Genomic DNA, 18,385 nt, shown 5'->3' with positions numbered 1-18,385 from the left:
TTTTTTTTTTATTATTTATAAAATTTTTAGTTATAAGAATATTATTCACAATGTCAACAAGTAGTTTGGTCCTTAAATACAGAAACCTGTTAGTACAGTATGTTATATCAAGACATAGAATTATACATTGTAAAAATTGACACTTAAATTTGCAATAGAGTATCAGATTTGAGGATAGGATTTTAGTTTAAGATTTGTCAAGTAGAGGGTAAACGTTTGTGAGGTCTAAAATGAAAACTCAAATGCAGAAATTCACGTCTTTATATAGCTCTAACCTTGAACTGTGTGCCTCCTCCTATCAATCATGAGTATAAGCTCTGCCTTTTGCACCTGTCACTCAACACTGAGCAGAAGAAACCGTAGCATTTTTACCCTGTGAGCGCCCAGTTGCATGGTGGGGGCTGACCCTCCAGTTGCATTTCAGGGCCACAGCTGACTCCGTAGCTGCGTGGTATGACATTGCGTAGGCTGACCCTCCAACGGCATGGCTTGGCATTACATGGGCTGACCCTCCAGCGGTATGACATTGCATGGTGTGGTATGGCATTTCGTGGTCTGACCCTCCAGCGGTGTGGCGTGGCATTGCATTGTGTGGGCTGACCCTCCAGCAGCATGGCATTGTGTGGGCTGACCCTCCAGCAGCATGGCATTGCGTGGGCTGACCCTCCAGCAGCATGGCATTGCGTGGGCTGACCCTCCAGCAGCATGGCATTGCGTGGGCTGACCCTCCAGCAGCATGGCATTGCGTGGGCTGACCCTCCAGCAGCATGGCATTGCGTGGGCTGACCCTCCAGCATCATGGCATTGCGTGGGCTGACCCTCCAGCATCATGGCATTGCATAGGCTGACCCTCCAGCAGCATGGCATTGCATAGGCTGACCCTCCAGCGGCATGGCATTACGTGGTCTGACCCTCCAGTGGTGTGGCATTGCATGGTGGGGTTTGGCTCTCCAGTGGCATGGCATTGCGTAGGCTGACCCTCCAGCAGCATTGCTTTGGCTGACCCTCCAGTGGTGCGGCATTGCGTTGGCTGTCCCTCCAGCGATGTGGCATGGTGATGGGTGTCTCTCCAGTGGCATTGCCTAGTGGGGGCGGTCTCTCCAGTGGCGTTGCATGGTGGGGGCGGTCTCTCCAGTGGCATTGTATGGTGGGGGCGGTCTCTCCAGCAGGATTTGCGTGGTGGGGGCGGTCTCTCCAGCAGGAATTGCGTGGTGGGGGCGGTCTCTCCAGCATCATTGCATGGTGGGGGTTGTCTCTCCAGCGGCATTGCATGGTGGGGGTTGTCTCTCCAGCGGCATTGCATGGTGGGGGCGGTCTCTCCAGCGGCATTGCATGGTGGGGGCGGTCTCTCCAGCGGCATTGCATGGTGGGGGCGGTCTCTCCAGCAGCATGGCATTGCGTGGGCTGACCCTCCAGCAGCATGGCATTGCGTGGGCTGACCCTCCAGCAGCATTGCTTTGGCTGACCCTCCAGTGGTGCGGCATTGCGTTGGCTGTCCCTCCAGCGATGTGGCATGGTGATGGGTGTCTCTCCAGTGGCATTGCCTGGTGGGGGCGGTCTCTCCAGTGGCATTGCATGGTGGGGGCGGTCTCTCCAGCGGCATTGCATGGTGGGGGAGGTCTCTCCAGCAGGATTTGCGTGGTGGGGGCGGTCTCTCCAGCAGGATTTGCGTGGTGGGGGCGGTCTCTCCAGCATCATTGCATGGTGGGGGTTGTCTCTCCAGCGGCATTGCATGGTGGGGGTTGTCTCTCCAGCGGCATTGCATGGTGGGGGCGGTCTCTCCAGCGGCATTGCATGGTGGGGGCGGTCTCTCCAGCGGCATTGCATGGTGGGGGCGGTCTCTCCAGCAGCATGGCATTGCGTGGGCTGACCCTCCAGCAGCATGGCATTGCGTGGGCTGACCCTCCAGCAGCATGGCATTGCGTGGGCTGACCCTCCAGCATCATGGCATTGCGTGGGCTGACCCTCCAGCATCATGGCATTGCGTGGGCTGACCCTCCAGCATCATGGCATTGCATAGGCTGACCCTCCAGCAGCATGGCATTGCATAGGCTGACCCTCCAGCGGCATGGCATTACGTGGTCTGACCCTCCAGTGGTGTGGCATTGCATGGTGGGGTTTGGCTCTCCAGTGGCATGGCATTGCGTAGGCTGACCCTCCAGCAGCATTGCTTTGGCTGACCCTCCAGTGGTGCGGCATTGCGTTGGCTGTCCCTCCAGCGATGTGGCATGGTGATGGGTGTCTCTCCAGTGGCATTGCCTGGTGGGGGCGGTCTCTCCAGTGGCATTGCATGGTGGGGGCGGTCTCTCCAGTGGCATTGTATGGTGGGGGCGGTCTCTCCAGTGGCATTGTATGGTGGGGGCGGTCTCTCCAGCGGCATTGCATGGTGGGGGTTGTCTCTCCAGCGTCATTGCATGGTGGGGGCTGTCTCTCCAGCATCATTGCATGGTGGGGGAGGTCTCTCCAGCGGCATTGCATGGTGGGGGCTGTCTCTCCAGCATCATTGCATGGTGGGTGAGGTCTCTCCAGCGGCATTGCGTGGTGGGGGCGGTCTCTCCAGCGGCATTGCATGGTGGGGGCGGTCTCTCCAGCTGCATTGCATGGTGGGGGCGGTCTCTCCAGCGGCATTGCATGGTGGGGGCTGTCTCTCCAGCGGCATTGCATGGTGGGGGCTGTCTCTCCAGCGGCATTGCATGGTGGGGGTTGTCTCTCCAGCATCATTGCATGGTGGGGGCGGTCTCTCCAGCGGCATTGCATGGTGGGGGCGGTCTCTCCAGCGGCATTGCATGGTGGGGGAGGTCTCTCCAGCGGCATTGCGTGGTGGGGGCGGTCTCTCCAGCGGCATTGCATGGTGGGGGAGGTCTCTCCAGCGGCATTGCATGGTGGGGGCGGTCTCTCCAGCGGCATTGCGTGGTGGGGGCGGTCTCTCCAGCGGCATTGCGTGGTGGGGGCGGTCTCTCCAGCGGCATTGCGTGGTGGGGGCGGTCTCTCCAGCGGCATTGCGTGGTGGGGGCGGTCTCTCCAGCGGCATTGCGTGGTGGGGGCGGTCTCTCCAGCGGCATTGCATGGTGGGGGCGGTCTCTCCAGCGGCATTGCATTTTAGGAGGGGACCCTACTTCCCTCTCAGGATCTGAGAGTCATTGTTCCTACGTGTGATCTTAACTAGTATTTTTACTACATTTTCCAACTTCTTTTAATTTGCTGAATATTCCCCTTAGGAAATGCCTCCTCTGCAGAACACACAGTGCTAACCAAGCACTGATTTTATTTTCCTACGTTCTTCCAAATGTCCTCCTTTTATTTTACAAAATCTGTTCTATCTTCTTTTTTTTTTGCCACCTGCTTAAAATTCTTCTGCTTTGTAATTGAAATTTCAGTTTATCAGTGGAATATGTTTTGGTTTTTTTTCTCCATATGAGCCATATGTTAGTTATACACACTTCACTGTTTTATCCAGAGAAATAGTCTGCAGAATTGTAGATTATGCTAACGTAGTGTACCTATAATCTTAATTTTAATAATGACAGGAGGCGAGTATTTTGCATAACTTTCTTTACTTTATGCCTCCAGCAGCACAAGTCAATCAGAAAACTTTAAACCAATCAGTAACAGGCATCACATCCATATATAAAGCCCTGACAGTCACATGATTTCCTCTTTCTTTGATGCGAAAAACAGTCCATTATAACGTCAGGGAATTCAAATAACAGTCTTGAGTAACGTGTAGAACATAATTTGGAACATGACTTGAAAAAACCTTCCAGCTTTATCTTGATCTTTATCTTTATGATGGTTACTCTGAAAAGAACAGAAATACGTGAAAGGTGGTGGAACCCAACTGATGTCCACATTAAAAAAACAGTACTATATGCATCTATATTTATATTACGTTAAAATTTTTTAACATTAAACAACCATGGTTTACTATAATAATCGCCACGGCTGTAACATCCGTCAACTATATAAGCATCCCATAAATATACTGAAATATCCAAAATCTTATAATTAGACTGAAAATGATAACCAGAAAAATTCGAATTTCCCAGAGTATAGGGAGGGAAACAGGGAGGGAAAATACTCGCCTCCTGTCATTATTAAAATTAAGATTATAGGTACACTACGTTAGCATAATCTACAATTTTATCACATGACAGGAGGCTTCGTATTTTGCATTTTTAAAGCTGTGGTATGATGGAAAGGATGTGTGTGCGGTTGACGAAATAAATATACGGAAGTTGTCTCGCCGTGTCCAATTCACCGCCTGTAAAAAATATTGAGGCCCCTCATGAAGGCCGGAGAAGCAGCCGTGCCTCGTACCGAATGAGTACCTAAAGCACGTCTCCTCCCCCGTTAACGATGACAACCAGTGAACCCATCTAGACGGAGTGTTCATGGTAACTGGCTTGTATGGTTGTTATAAACCCCACCGATGTCTTAATGTGTCAATCTAAGTGTTGTCGGGATCTCCATATAACCAAACACCGCTATAACTGCACAAAGACTGTGAAAAAAACGCCGGGAACAGGGTAAAACACAGACGCGAAAAAGATTTAGTTCTACGAGAACCGTAGAGGTCCTTCCTTCAGGTGATACCGAAAAACCATATACGTCGAACTCCAGAAGATCTGATATCCGACGAAAATCCAACATAAAGTGATTATGACTGACGGCGGGATAGGTTCGTGTTATCTGACTAGTTCCGAAACAAACCCAATCAAAGTCTCACAACAGTGATACTTTAACTCATGGTTTTGGACCGTATGCTACCCCACGGAAAAAACAGTCTATCAAAGGTTCTTGATCGACCGGAGTGTCGTGAATCGTACTATGCGCTGTCGAAATAACAGAACGTATCCCGTTAATGGAGCGGTCGAATCGTTCCGATCGGCCCGTCGTGAAAAAAATTATGGGCAAGATTCAATATCGAGGTAGCTAGGGGTAATAAAAGGATCGTAGTCCCTTTCCATACCCCTGTGACTTCCAAGTGTTCCATGTGGATAAATCATTTCGGGAATACCTGTTGTCCATGAGTCTCATGACTCTAGTTGGTTGCGATAGTCCCTTGACATACCCGTCTCCCTTGGAAGACACCAATCCACCAACTCTAGCCGCTCCTGCGTTAACAATCGATGATGTTCTCCCTTTGATCTGCCCGAAGGCAAGTTAAAACTGAAGAAGCAGAGGATGATCCCAATTAAAGTCCCGCTTAGCTCCTTTACCTCTGTAACGAGTACTATCGAAGTCCTTGCCGTTCTGATCCCAATTTCGTAGGTGTGCCCGGATCTCATGCAGTGAGCTTTCAGCCGATGTCTGGCCCGTCAGTGAAGTGGTCCTGGGAAGTAGTCAAGGTACTATGGAGCCTTTCCGTCATTTCCGTTGAATCTCCTTACGAAAGTCGTTATCGCTGATGTGGGGAAGGTGCAATCCGTCCAATGTGGCATCTATTCCGAAGTAGAGATATGTAGTTACTCGGAACTGGAATCGAACCGACTCCGCTTCGATCACTATGAATCCCAACAATTCCAGGAACTGTGACAATAAATCTCGTTTGTCTACGCAGTTAGGAATTGGGCTTGCCAAGGGTCAGCAAGTGTTACGGCGGATACCCTTTGCTCTTCAGTGCGTCCTGACCAGCTTCCAAAACTTCTTGAGGGACTAAGTGAGCCAGTAGGTAAGTGTCCTTTCAAATCTAACCTTGCAGAAAACCTTTTCGAGGAGTAGGTCTCCTAATAGATGTATACCTTCCTTCTTGAGATGTCGGTACGTCCCCTAAACCATTGGGTTGTCCTATGTTGATGACGGTGAGAGTCTCCTGTCTTCTTCTTTACTACTTTACGTGGACCTCGGTCTGATCGTGGCATGAATATCCCTGTAGTGACACCGAGCTCACTGTTGAGGATTATCTTGTTCGTTCCTAGATGACATGGGTATTCCATCCTGAGCTTGTTTCGTACTTCTTTTCCCCGAAGCTGGAGGTTTGCAAGGTGTGCCCGGTGCTTCGGCAAAACCCCTTTTCGGATGATCCTGGGTGTCTGGTGGTACGCGAGTCAACCGAGGTTTTCCAGTGTGCCAAAAGAAACTTTTCTTGCCAGGCGGGTTCTGACTTTTCCTCTTCCGATGGAGACTCTACGTTCTCTTATGATCTCCAGAGAAGGGGAAGAATGGAGTCCTCGTACCCTGATGAAGGGGTCTGAGATGTTCAATGTGCAGAACGTTCTTAGAGACGGTTCCGCTAAGTCGGGGTGTTCTCTTTCCCCTTTGGGGAAGTCGCGTTGGGCCCTTCCCATGGTGTTTAGGTGGTAAGGTGTCCGACTTGTTAGCCAGCCTCTTGGAGAGGGCTTCTTCCCCCGGAGCTGCCCTGGCGGCTTAATCTTCACCTGGAAATTTGGTCGGTGAATTGAGGGAAATCTGACCTGTTGGTTCACACCCTTTCGGTCTGTGGAGTCAGGATTGTACAACAGTACGCTTATTGCCTCAGTGTGTCTCTGTGTATAACCGGGGTCACCCAGCATTTCGATTAATCGGTACCACTTTCGCAGGATCTGGGTAGTGGTCTGAGAATGAGGACACCCTCCGTAGGACCGGGACGTACCCTGGTATGGGAGACGTGAAAGTCTCCCTATGTATAATCTAATGGTTCATCCTTATATGTCCTAGAGTTGTGGAGTTTGGCGGTATAGTGAGTTCTCCTTCTCGGTTAAGGGAAGGGCGTACGGGTCCTTCAATTGGGGCGTAGAGGTGTCGGAACACATGCATGTAGTGTGCCCTGGTCTGTGCATGCAATGCCAGAGCATATTCTGAAGGTAGAAGCCCTGGACAAGGGCGCGGTGGTCACCCCTTCGTACCTACGCCACTAGCACCGGGTAAGACTATCCTGGGGTCATGTTGGGACCCTCTTCCGGTCTGTGGGGTACCGAGACAGGTGTCAGGTACGGTAATACACTTATTGCCACTAGTGGGTCTCCACATACCGCTGGGGTTCTCCGGGAACTGTTTCTATCAGTACCACTTGGAGATTTCCTGGAGTGGTCTGAGGAGGGGGTTGCCCTCAATAAGACCGGGCTGAACGGTCAGGAATGTCTGGACGTAAGCCCGTATGGGGAGGTACGGTAGTCTCCAAATTATCCAAGGGGTCACCCTTATTGGGTATAGTACTGTGGAGCTTTGGCAGCACCGTGAGCTCTCCTTTCTTGGTGCTGTCGACATACATGTATCCATTGTGTTCCGATCTGGCATACAGTAACAGATCGTACTCCGTGGTTATCAGCCCGTCCTAGGGCGTGGGGATTAGACCCCAATATCTATATGTCCTTAGCCCTTCCGGGTCTTGGTTGGGTTCTCTGACTTCCTGAGGTATGTCTTGCCAGACCTCCTCCTCCGAGGGAGAGTCCTCTGCCCTCCGTTCGTCTATGATTTCTAAGGACGATGGAGATAATGGTTCCTCATCCTCTCATGAGGGTCTTGTGGAGTGTCTGACACAATGGTAGTATGATTTTTTCCCGTCTGTGGGGAGACAGAGTATACGTCAGTGCGTATGTGTCTACACAGTGGCTTCCACGTACAACTGGGGGGTACCCAGGTACCAAATAATCAGTACCACTAGGAGTTTGACTAGTGGTCTGAAGAGGGGTCACCCTCTTATCGACCGGGGTGAACGGTCTTTAATGTTGGGACGGAGCCCGTTAATGGTCGGGACGTAAGCCCGTTAATGGTCGGGACGTAAGCCCGTTAATGGTCGGGACGTAAGCCCGTTAATGGTCGGGACGTAAGCCCGTTAATGGTCGGGACGTAAGCCCGTTAATGGTCGGGACGTAAGCCCGTTAATGGTCGGGACGTAAGCCCGGTAATGTGAGGTATCGAAGACCTCAGTACGCTTTTGCAAGGAGTCACCCTTGTGTATGGAATTTCGTGGAAATTTTGCCATTGTGGATTGTGCGTACTTCGTTATAAGCCCTTGATTGGGCGTGGTGGTCACCCTTGTACAACAAATTGTTGTTGTTGATTGTTTGTATGTAGTGATTTCTGGGTAGTTCTTCAGTGCTTTGTAACAATCATCATTGCCTTCTGAGTGTTCATCTAATTGGGCAGTGCAGCCTGAGCCTGATGGGAGTTGTTCCTGGTTTGGTGTAATACAATCCCAACGGTGAGTTACCTGCAGTGGTCCTTTAGCACAGAGCTGTAGGAGTTAACTGCAGTGAGGAGTGTGCTTAGCCTGATGGGAGTTGTTCCTGGTTTGGTGCAATACCATCCTCACGGTAAGTTATCTGTAGTGGCCCTTTAGCACAGAGTTGCAGGGGTTAACTGCAGTGAGAAGAGTGCTTAGCCTGATGGGAGTTGTTCCTGGTTTGGTGTAATACCATCCTACTGGTAAGTTATCTGTAGTGGCCTTTAGCACAGAGTTGCAGGGGTTAACTGCAGTGAGAAGAGTGCTTAGCCTGATGGGAGTTGTTCCTGGTGTGGTGTAATACCATCCTACTGGTAACTTATCTGCAGTGGCCCTTTAGCACCGAGTTGCAGGGATTACCTGCAGTGAGGAGTGTGTTTAGTTACACATTATATAATGTGAGCATGAAGAATTAATTCAAATAATAGGATAAACAACAAAACTTCTCAGTGTACATGACAGAATATTTTGTCAGCTTCAGTGTAAAGCAATCATAATTTTTTGCTCTTTCAATCAAGTGGTGTACCTGTGATGGCACACATACTGTAATACTTTAATGGCACATAAAAACGTTAATAGAAGCAGAAAATCTGTGCCAGTTCGTGGGAATCACGAACTGGCGAAACTAAGATGGCCGCCAAGGATCTCGCGGTATCGCGAGATCCAAGATGGCCGCCGTTCGCGCGCAAATTTGCCGTGCAGTCCGCGACCGCGGCCCGCAATTGCGGTACGACGGACTCGGTCTGCACCCCCTCGCGCCCCCCTACCCACCCCTCGGTACCCTGGGACCCTTAGAGGAGCCTGGTGGTCCCGCGCGATCGCGGTAAAATGCCGCGAATCGCGAGGGACAAACAGGCAAGCAAGCAGACAGTAACAGATCCCAGCAGGGGAAACACAGTGGGAAAAACCCACCTAACAGTCCAGGGAGAAGGATGGATTTAGCAGGGGAAATAGAGGAGGCAGATGAAAAGGGAGGCCCCAGACAGGGGGAAGAAAAGAAAAGGTACAATACCAAAACCAGTTAAAGGGACAACAAGATCAATATGCATTATATATAGAAAAACAGTTGAGAGCTTAATACTCTGACCTGTGCCTTGGCTGAAAGCAGCAAAGAAAGAGGAAATCATGTGACTGTCAGGGCTTTATATATGGAGGTGATGCCTGTTACTGATTGGTTTAAAGTTTTCTGATTGACTTGTGCTGCTGGAGGCATAAAGTAAAGAAAGTTATGCAAAATACGAAGCCTCCTGTCATGTGATAAAATCAGGATTGTTCCTGCGTTTCTGGAACCTATTGCAGGACATGAATATGAGGAATTCCTCAGTTTGTTTATCCATCGGGTATATCAAAGCTGATATTTACAAAGTACAATTTCACATTTAGAAATACAAACAATCCCCAGATGAAAGCGAGATCGGAGACTGAACGGACATCCAGCAGTTTTAGTTGATGTGCGATTTCTGCCGGTTCTCCGGACAGCGGCTGAAAACCAAAGGCTGAAGTCTACTTTTAATTATTTAGCTCATCACAAACTTTAAACGTTTGGATACCAGGAAATGCTGCCGGAGGACAATTTGCCATCACAGCCCCTTGTTAATCGATACAATTCGCAGTAGCGCACTTCAGGAGCTTGCAACTAGAAAAGGCTTTATTTTAATTAAATAAATGGCTTAATTGTAATTGAATTAGATCACATGGCTGTTTACTGCAAAGGAGGCTGTTTAATAATCCTGTTGTGTATCTTTGGCGGGATTCAGGAAGATTTGCTGCTGAATCCCGATAACGCACACTATATCATGGTCTGTAATCAATAACGCAGAGGCATTGAAATTGGGGGTGATGAAATAAAAACTGTCTAATGAACACGTTTCTAATGTAGATCTTTTCACCATTCTTAAGTTTATCGACGGTTTCATTCCCCAGCATGTAGCATGGACTAGGTGTTCCAGTTAAGAATCTCTTTAATAGAATGCGTTGCAGTGATTTGTGGGGTTTTTTTTTTGATTGAATTAACTTTTTAACTAACTGCCTTTGAGTGGATCAGTAGTCTGTAAGATCTCCTTTGAGATTGCAGGAGGACTGTTTAAAACCTCAGTTTAAATACACATTTAAATTTACTAAATACAAAACTTCCTTACAAGGTTTTGCCTTGTCATTGGCCGGTGAGCTTACACTCTATGGCCATGTAGTAGGAAGTGTAATATGTGGGACTTTACACAGGTAGCGTTTTGGTTTTGTTTTATAAATTTTAGCATGAAGGACATGCAGTCAGCGTACAGATTGTGTATTAATGCACAAAATATCTACAAAAAAAGCATCAGAATCCTATTTAGTCCATAATAGAGGGGTTGGTATTGCAGAGGCAGGTTTTCTCCGGTGGAAAGAAGGCGATTTGCAAAAGACGCGTCTTCTGGAATCCATGTCGAGTGGAAGTTTGAAGCGACACTAGAATAATTAGAGCATTCATGCCTCAGTAAGCTGGTACAAGCGCCCATGACTGATGCAGGCAAAGTTCTGCCGAGAGATTGTCTATCGTCTCCTGGAAGCATTAGTTCAGAAGCCGGATGTGGTCCTGAATACTAATTCTGTTCCACGTACAAACAAAATTAGGCTGGCAGCAATAAATGAGCTGAGATGGCAATGAACTTTCTAATGTTCGATTAGCAATAGGCAGCGGATCATGTAAACAGCGCAGTGCACACGGAATCCGTTCTGCGTTGGCGTTCGCCTGCGATTCGCTCTCCTTTTTAAAGACTGCGTTACAGGATGTATTGGAGCAAGACTTGGCGAGAGCCAGGGAGCCATAGCTCAAATAAATATTACTGATCAAGCCTGACGTCTTGGCAAGATTTTTCCTTTTCGTATTTTTGTCGATACTTGCTTGGTGACTCGATGTGTTTGGATTCTAAAATGTCGGTACATACTTTGCCCTTCAGTCGAACTTTTAAAAAGAAGTTTCATCCAACAACATAACCTAACCCATTTAAAAGACTGGGGGTGTGTGAGTGTGGGATGGAGGTTTAGGACTGTGTATTTGGTAAGGTCACAAGGTGTGCAGGTTTGGAGAAAGCTGTAGAGAGAATATAACAGGCCTTAAATTACCATGGAAGCAAACAATGAGATGGGGTATCCAGATTATAACAGCCTCTTCAAGGCAGAGTGTGTATGGGTCACAAGAGGCATAGCTGTGCTTTATATGCTTTCTATACACTGTGCCGGCAAATATAAGGACGTCATGTCTACTTATTTATTTGCTATCTATTGTGCGTGTGTTTTGGTGCCTGTCTAGTGATCCCCCAATCACACTGCCAGAGGGGAGCTACTCCTCAGACAGCTGATGGATTTAATCTCCATGTGTAAAGTGTTTCACAGTGAAACGTTTCACGTACAGACTCCAGGCACCATAACCACTTCAAATCACAGAAGTGGTCATGGTGCTTGGCGTATCATGTAACATTTATATAAAGGTAACAACACGGGAAGTGGTTGCTTGCTTTTGTTTTTAAGGTGCTGCCTGCGGTCCAGATCTTATTACCCAACTTAATGACTGTCGTTTTGTTGACTTTAAAAGGATGAAAAACTGTGTGGACATTGCTGGGACTTTAACCTATGGCGCTGATACTTGACATATTAAAATACCTTATATGAAGGAAGAGGTGGCTTTGACGTCTGTTTATTTATAGTTTTGCATTATTCTGCATTATTATCATCCCTAATGTGTGGAGGACTGTGGTGGTCCTGACCAGGGGTCCATCTTGTATTAAAGTGAAATTTTAACTTATTAGTTCTGATTCCCAGAGCAAACTTTGCAGACTGAATCCATTTCTTTATTGTTTAATTCGCTTATATCTTTGTAACAATGATACTTAATTTTCCATTATTTTTTTTCACAGTGAAAATCTCAGTACTGAACTACCAGAGCCCAACTACCGGCCTATTCCCTACCAGGACTGCGGGTGATCAAAAGACTGCCAAGGTTCACGACAGTCTGTACTGTGCCGCTAGTGCATGGGCGTTGGCGCTGGCCTATCGGTATGTGTTTAACCATTTCATTTATAATGTGCATGCACAGTGCTTCCCATGCCCTCTTAAAGGGACACTATAGTCACCTGAACAACTTTAGCTTAATGAAGCAGTTTTGGTGTATAGAACATGCCCCTGCAGCCTCAGTGCTCAACCCTCTGCCATTTAGGAGTTAAATACCTTTGTTTATGAACCCTAGTCACACCTCCCTGCATGTGACTTGCACACTCTTCCATAAACACTTCCTGTAAAGAGAGCCCTATTTAGGCTTTCTTTGTTGCAAGTTTTGTTTCATTAAGATTTTCTTATCCCCTGCTATGTTAATAGCTTGCTAGACCCTGCAAGAGCCTCCTGTATGTGATTAAAGTTCAATTTAGAAATTGAGATACAATTATTTAAGGTAAATTACATCTGTTTGAAAGTGAAACCAGTTTTTTTTCATGCAGGCTCTGTCAATCATAGCCAGGGGAGGTGTGGCTAGGGCTGCATAAACAGAAACAAAGTGATTTAACTCCTAAATGACAGTGAATTGAGCAGTGAAATTGCAGGGGAATGATCTATACACTAAAACTGCTTTATTTAGCTAAAGTAATTTAGGTGACTATAGTGTTCCTTTAATAAACGGCTAGCGACCGGACATAGTGTGACTGCAAAGTCTGTACGGGGAAAAAGTAAAATTCTCCAGGATTTTATTTATACCTCAATTCTAATGGGAAAAGTGTTTGGAGACGTGTTTGGGTGATGCAGCATTGTTTAGCAGTCTTTCTGTTACCGGGCTGAGTCTCTGTGAGCGCGTGCTGGATACCGGCTTAGACACCAGGATGCAGCTATTGATCCAGCCTTTTTAATGATTCCCTGTGAATTCACATTTAATTAGGACAGATCTTGTTTTTCTCCCACCAGATAGGAATGAAGCGGAGTTGAAAGCTCGGAGCCTGGGGCTCTGTGTCTCAATGCTTTGTGAAATTGCAGACGCACATTAAAACAATGTGTAATGTCACTAATGACACTAGAAGGTTGAATAATTTGTCTGTGCGGCAGAGACGTGCCAAAAGGATTACCTGTGTGCAGGAGCTTGATTCCTCCAGCGAACGTGAATACTTACTTTGTGCAGGAGCATATTCCCACATAGAACGTGATTACTTACCTGTGTGCAGAAGCCGATTCCCCCCTAGAATGTGATTACTTACCTGTGTGCAGGAGCCGAATTCCCCCAGAGAACGCAAGCAGTTACCTGTGTGCAGGAGCCGATTCCCCCAGAGAAAGCGAGCAGTTACCTGTGTGCAGGAGCCGATTCCCCCAGAGAACGCGAGCAGTTACCTGTGTGCAGGAGCCGATTCCCCCAGAGAACGCAAGCAGTTACCTGTGTGCAGGAGCCGATTCCCCCAGAGAACGCGAGCAGTTACCTGTGTGCAGGAGCCGATTCCCCAGAGAACGCGAGCAGTTACCTGTGTGCAGGAGCCGATTCCCCCAGAGAACGCGAGCAGTTACCTGTGTGCAGGAGCCGATTCCCCCAGAGAACGCGAGCAGTTACCTGTGTGCAGGAGCCGATTCCCCCAGAGAACGCGAGCAGTTACCTGTGTGCAGGAGCCGATTCCCCCAGAGAACGCGAGCAGTTACCTGTGTGCAGGAGCCGATTCCCCCAGAGAATGCGATTACTTACCTGTGTGCAGGAGCCAGATTCCCCCAGAGAACGCGAGCAGTTACCTGCGTGCAAGATCAGAATCCCACAGAATGCGATTACTTACCTGTGTGCAGGAGCCGATTCCCCCAGAGAACGTGATTATTTACCTGTGTGCAGGAGCCGATTCCACCAGAGAACGTGATTACTTACCTGTGTGCAGGAGCCGATTCCACCAGAGAACGTGATCACTTACCTGTGTGCAGGAACCGATTCCCCCAGAGAACGTGATCACTTACCTGTGTGCAGGAGCCGATTCCCCCAGAGAACGCGATTACTTACCTGTGTGCAGGAGCCAGATTCCCCCAGAGAACGCGAGCAGTTACCTGCGTGCAAGATCAGAATCCCACAGAATGCTATTACTTACCTGTGTGCAGGAGCCGATTCCCCCAGAGAACGTGATTATTTACCTGTGTGCAGGAGCCGATTCCACCAGAGAACGTGATTACTTACCTGTGTGCAGGAGCCGATTCCACCAGAGAACGTGATCACTTACCTGTGTGCAGGAACCGATTCCCCCAGAGAACGTGATCACTTACCTGTGTGCAGGAGCCGATTACCCCAGAGAACGTGATTACTTACCTGTGTGCAGGAGCCAGATACCCCCAGAGAATCCATCCATGGGATGTGATATGATTAGTGGGAGTTACTCTCCCAAACAGGAGCTGCTGTTTGTAAGTGCCCCAATAATTCACCCATGTCCTGACACGCTGGCAGAGTAGCTGGGGAGACAGAATCCTTACCTTTCCCACAGTGTCCCTATCAGGGAGTATAACTCCTACTAATCTTGTCTCGCTGATGCTGCCACCGTACCTTAATGCGCTCAGACTGCACTGTGTCTCAATCTGCCCTCCGGTTTGGTAATCCCATCACACAGCTCCCTCTCGCTGGTGCTCTGAATATCTCATCCTATAAACCAGCCAAGTTTAATCCCATTACAATGCAGGAGCAAGTGCTCGACTCGTTCTATCCGTCGCCAGACTTTGGATGAAGTTTTCATGTTTAAAGACACGCAATCTGTTTACCTCCTGCTTTCAGTACAGGCCGCAGCTTGTAACCTGCAGTCTTGCTGGATTCTAAAAACTGTCTTTATTAGAAAACAAAGACTTTGATAGGTTTTTCCTGAGAGAATCCTGCACTAAATCAAATCAGCATTTGTAGGAAAAGTCCAGTCTATTCCAATGCTGACATTATTGGGTTACCTGGTATTCTTTACATGTCGGACAGTCCATTCAGCTCTGTATTGACCTTTCTGGCACTGTCTATTGGGCGCGCTCTCTGGCAGAGCTGTCTATTGGGCGCGCTCTCTGGCAGAGCTGTCTATTGGGCGCGCTCTCTGGCAGAGCTGTCTATTGGGCGCGCTCTCTGGCAGAGCTGTCTATTGGGCGCGCTCTCTGGCAGAGCTGTCTATTGGGCGCGCTCTCTGGCAAAGCTGTCTATTGGGCGCGCTCTCTGGCAGAGCTGTCTATTGGGCGCGCTCTCTGGCAGAGCTGTCTATTGGGCGCGCTCTCTGGCAGAGCTGTCTATTGGGCGCGCTCTCTGGCAGAGCTGTCTATTGGGCGCGCTCTCTGGCAGAGCTGTCTATTGGGCGCGCTCTCTGGCAGAGCTGTCTATTGGGCGCGCTCTGGCAGAGCTGTCTATTGGGCGCGCTCTCTGGCAGAGCTGTCTATTGGGCGCGCTCTCTGGCAGAGCTGTCTATTGGGCGCGCTCTCTGGCAGAGCTGTCTATTGGGCGCGCTCTCTGGCAGAGCTGTCTATTGGGCGCGCTCTCTGGCAGAGCTGTCTATTGGGCGCGCTCTCTGGCAGAGCTGTCTATTGGGCGCGCTCTCTGGCAGAGCTGTCTATTGGGCGCTCTCTGGCAGAGCTGTCTATTGGGCGCTCTCTGGCAGAGCTGTCTATTGGGCGCTCTCTGGCAGAGCTGTCTATTGGGCGCTCTCTGGCAGAGCTGTCTATTGGGCGCGCTCTGGCAGAGCTGTCTATTGGGCGCGCTCTGGCAGAGCTGTCTATTGGGCGCGCTCTCTGGCAGAGCTGTCTATTGGGCGCGCTCTCTGGCAGAGCTGTCTATTGGGCGCGCTCTCTGGCAGAGCTGTCTATTGGGCGCGCTCTCTGGCAGAGCTGTCTATTGGGCGCGTTCTGGCAGAGCTGTCTATTGGGCGCGCTCTCTGGCAGAGCTGTCTATTGGGCGCGCTCTCTGGCAGAGCTGTCTATTGGGCGCGCTCTGGCAGAGCTGTCTATTGGGCGCTCTCTGGCAGAGCTGTCTATTGGGCGCGCTCTGGCAGAGCTGTCTATTGGGCGCACTCTCTGGCAGAGCTGTCTATTGGGCGCGCTCTGGCAGAGCTGTCTATTGGGCGCGCTCTGGCAGAGCTGTCTATTGGGCGCGCTCTCTGGCAGAGCTGTCTATTGGGCGCGCTCTCTGGCAGAGCTGTCTATTGGGCGCGCTCTCTGGCAGAGCTGTCTATTGGGCGCGCTCTCTGGCAGAGCTGTCTATTGGGCGCGCTCTCTGGCAGAGCTGTCTATTGGGCGCGCTCTGGCAGAGCTGTCTATTGGGCGCGCTCTGGCAGAGCTGTCTATTGGGCGCGCTCTCTGGCAGAGCTGTCTATTGGGCGCGCTCTCTGGCAGAGCTGTCTATTGGGCGCGCTCTCTGGCAGAGCTGTCTATTGGGCGCGCTCTCTGGCAGAGCTGTCTATTGGGCGCGCTCTCTGGCAGAGCTGTCTATTGGGCGCGCTCTCTGGCAGAGCTGTCTATTATTGGGCGCGCTCTCTGGCAGAGCTGTCTATTATTGGGCGCGCTCTCTGGCAGAGCTGTCTATTATTGGGCGCGCTCTCTGGCAGAGCTGTCTATTATTGGGCGCGCTCTCTGGCAGAGCTGTCTATTATTGGGCGCGCTCTCTGGCAGAGCTGTCTATTATTGGGCGCGCTCTCTGGCAGAGCTGTCTATTATTGGGCGCGCTCTCTGGCAGAGCTGTCTATTATTGGGCGCGCTCTCTGGCAGAGCTGTCTATTATTGGGCGCGCTCTCTGGCAGAGCTGTCTATTATTGGGCGCGCTCTCTGGCAGAGCTGTCTATTATTGGGCGCGCTCTCTGGCAGAGCTGTCTATTATTGGGCGCGCTCTCTGGCAGAGCTGTCTATTATTGGGCGCGCTCTCTGGCAGAGCTGTCTATTGGGCGCGCTCTCTGGCAGAGCTGTCTATTGGGCGCGCTCTCTGGCAGAGCTGTCTATTGGGCGCGCTCTCTGGCAGAGCTGTCTATTGGGCGCGCTCTCTGGCAGAGCTGTCTATTGGGCGCGCTCTCTGGCAGAGCTGTCTATTGGGCGCGCTCTCTGGCAGAGCTGTCTATTGGGCGCGCTCTCTGGCAGAGCTGTCTATTGGGCGCGCTCTCTGGCAGAGCTGTCTATTGGGCGCGCTCTGGCAGAGCTGTCTATTGGGCGCGCTCTCTGGCAGAGCTGTCTATTGGGCGCGCTCTCTGGCAGAGCTGTCTATTGGGCGCGCTCTCTGGCAGAGCTGTCTATTGGGCGCGCTCTCTGGCAGAGCTGTCTATTGGGCGCGCTCTCTGGCAGAGCTGTCTATTATTGGGCGCGCTCTCTGGCAGAGCTGTCTATTATTGGGCGCGCTCTCTGGCAGAGCTGTCTATTATTGGGCGCGCTCTCTGGCAGAGCTGTCTATTATTGGGCGCGCTCTCTGGCAGAGCTGTCTATTATTGGGCGCGCTCTCTGGCAGAGCTGTCTATTATTGGGCGCGCTCTCTGGCAGAGCTGTCTATTATTGGGCGCGCTCTCTGGCAGAGCTGTCTATTATTGGGCGCGCTCTCTGGCAGAGCTGTCTATTATTGGGCGCGCTCTCTGGCAGAGCTGTCTATTATTGGGCGCGCTCTCTGGCAGAGCTGTCTATTATTGGGCGCGCTCTCTGGCAGAGCTGTCTATTATTGGGCGCGCTCTCTGGCAGAGCTGTCTATTATTGGGCGCGCTCTCTGGCAGAGCTGTCTATTATTGGGCGCGCTCTCTGGCAGAGCTGTCTATTATTGGGCGCGCTCTCTGGCAGAGCTGTCTATTATTGGGCGCGCTCTCTGGCAGAGCTGTCTATTGGGCGCGCTCTCTGGCAGAGCTGTCTATTGGGCGCGCTCTCTGGCAGAGCTGTCTATTGGGCGCGCTCTCTGGCAGAGCTGTCTATTGGGCGCGCTCTCTGGCAGAGCTGTCTATTGGGCGCGCTCTCTGGCAGAGCTGTCTATTGGGCGCGCTCTCTGGCAGAGCTGTCTATTGGGCGCGCTCTCTGGCAGAGCTGTCTATTGGGCGCGCTCTCTGGCAGAGCTGTCTATTGGGCGCGCTCTCTGGCAGAGCTGTCTATTGGGCGCGCTCTCTGGCAGAGCTGTCTATTGGGCGCGCTCTCTGGCAGAGCTGTCTATTGGGCGCGCTCTCTGGCAGAGCTGTCTATTGGGCGCGCTCTCTGGCAGAGCTGTCTATTGGGCGCGCTCTCTGGCAGAGCTGTCTATTGGGCGCGCTCTCTGGCAGAGCTGTCTATCGTTGC

At 50.3% G+C, this 18,385-nt stretch overlaps 1 protein-coding gene across 4 annotated transcripts in view; it reads left to right on the top strand.

Annotated features, from left to right (window-relative positions):
• PHKB (phosphorylase kinase regulatory subunit beta) overlaps positions 1 to 18,385 on the top strand; it is a 200,210-nt gene that overhangs the window by 29,971 nt on the left and 151,854 nt on the right. For all 4 annotated transcript variants that reach the window (XM_063437844.1, XM_063437843.1, XM_063437841.1 and 1 more), the window contains one exon: positions 12,058 to 12,196. In XM_063437844.1, the coding sequence (XP_063293914.1) occupies positions 12,058 to 12,196 (139 nt within the window). The remainder of the gene's footprint in view (positions 1 to 12,057; positions 12,197 to 18,385) is intronic.

This window comes from Pelobates fuscus, chromosome 12, assembly GCF_036172605.1.
Source record: "Pelobates fuscus isolate aPelFus1 chromosome 12, aPelFus1.pri, whole genome shotgun sequence".
NCBI classification, from domain to species: Eukaryota; Metazoa; Chordata; class Amphibia; order Anura; family Pelobatidae; genus Pelobates; species Pelobates fuscus.
This window is presented reverse-complemented; position numbering and strand designations above follow the sequence as displayed.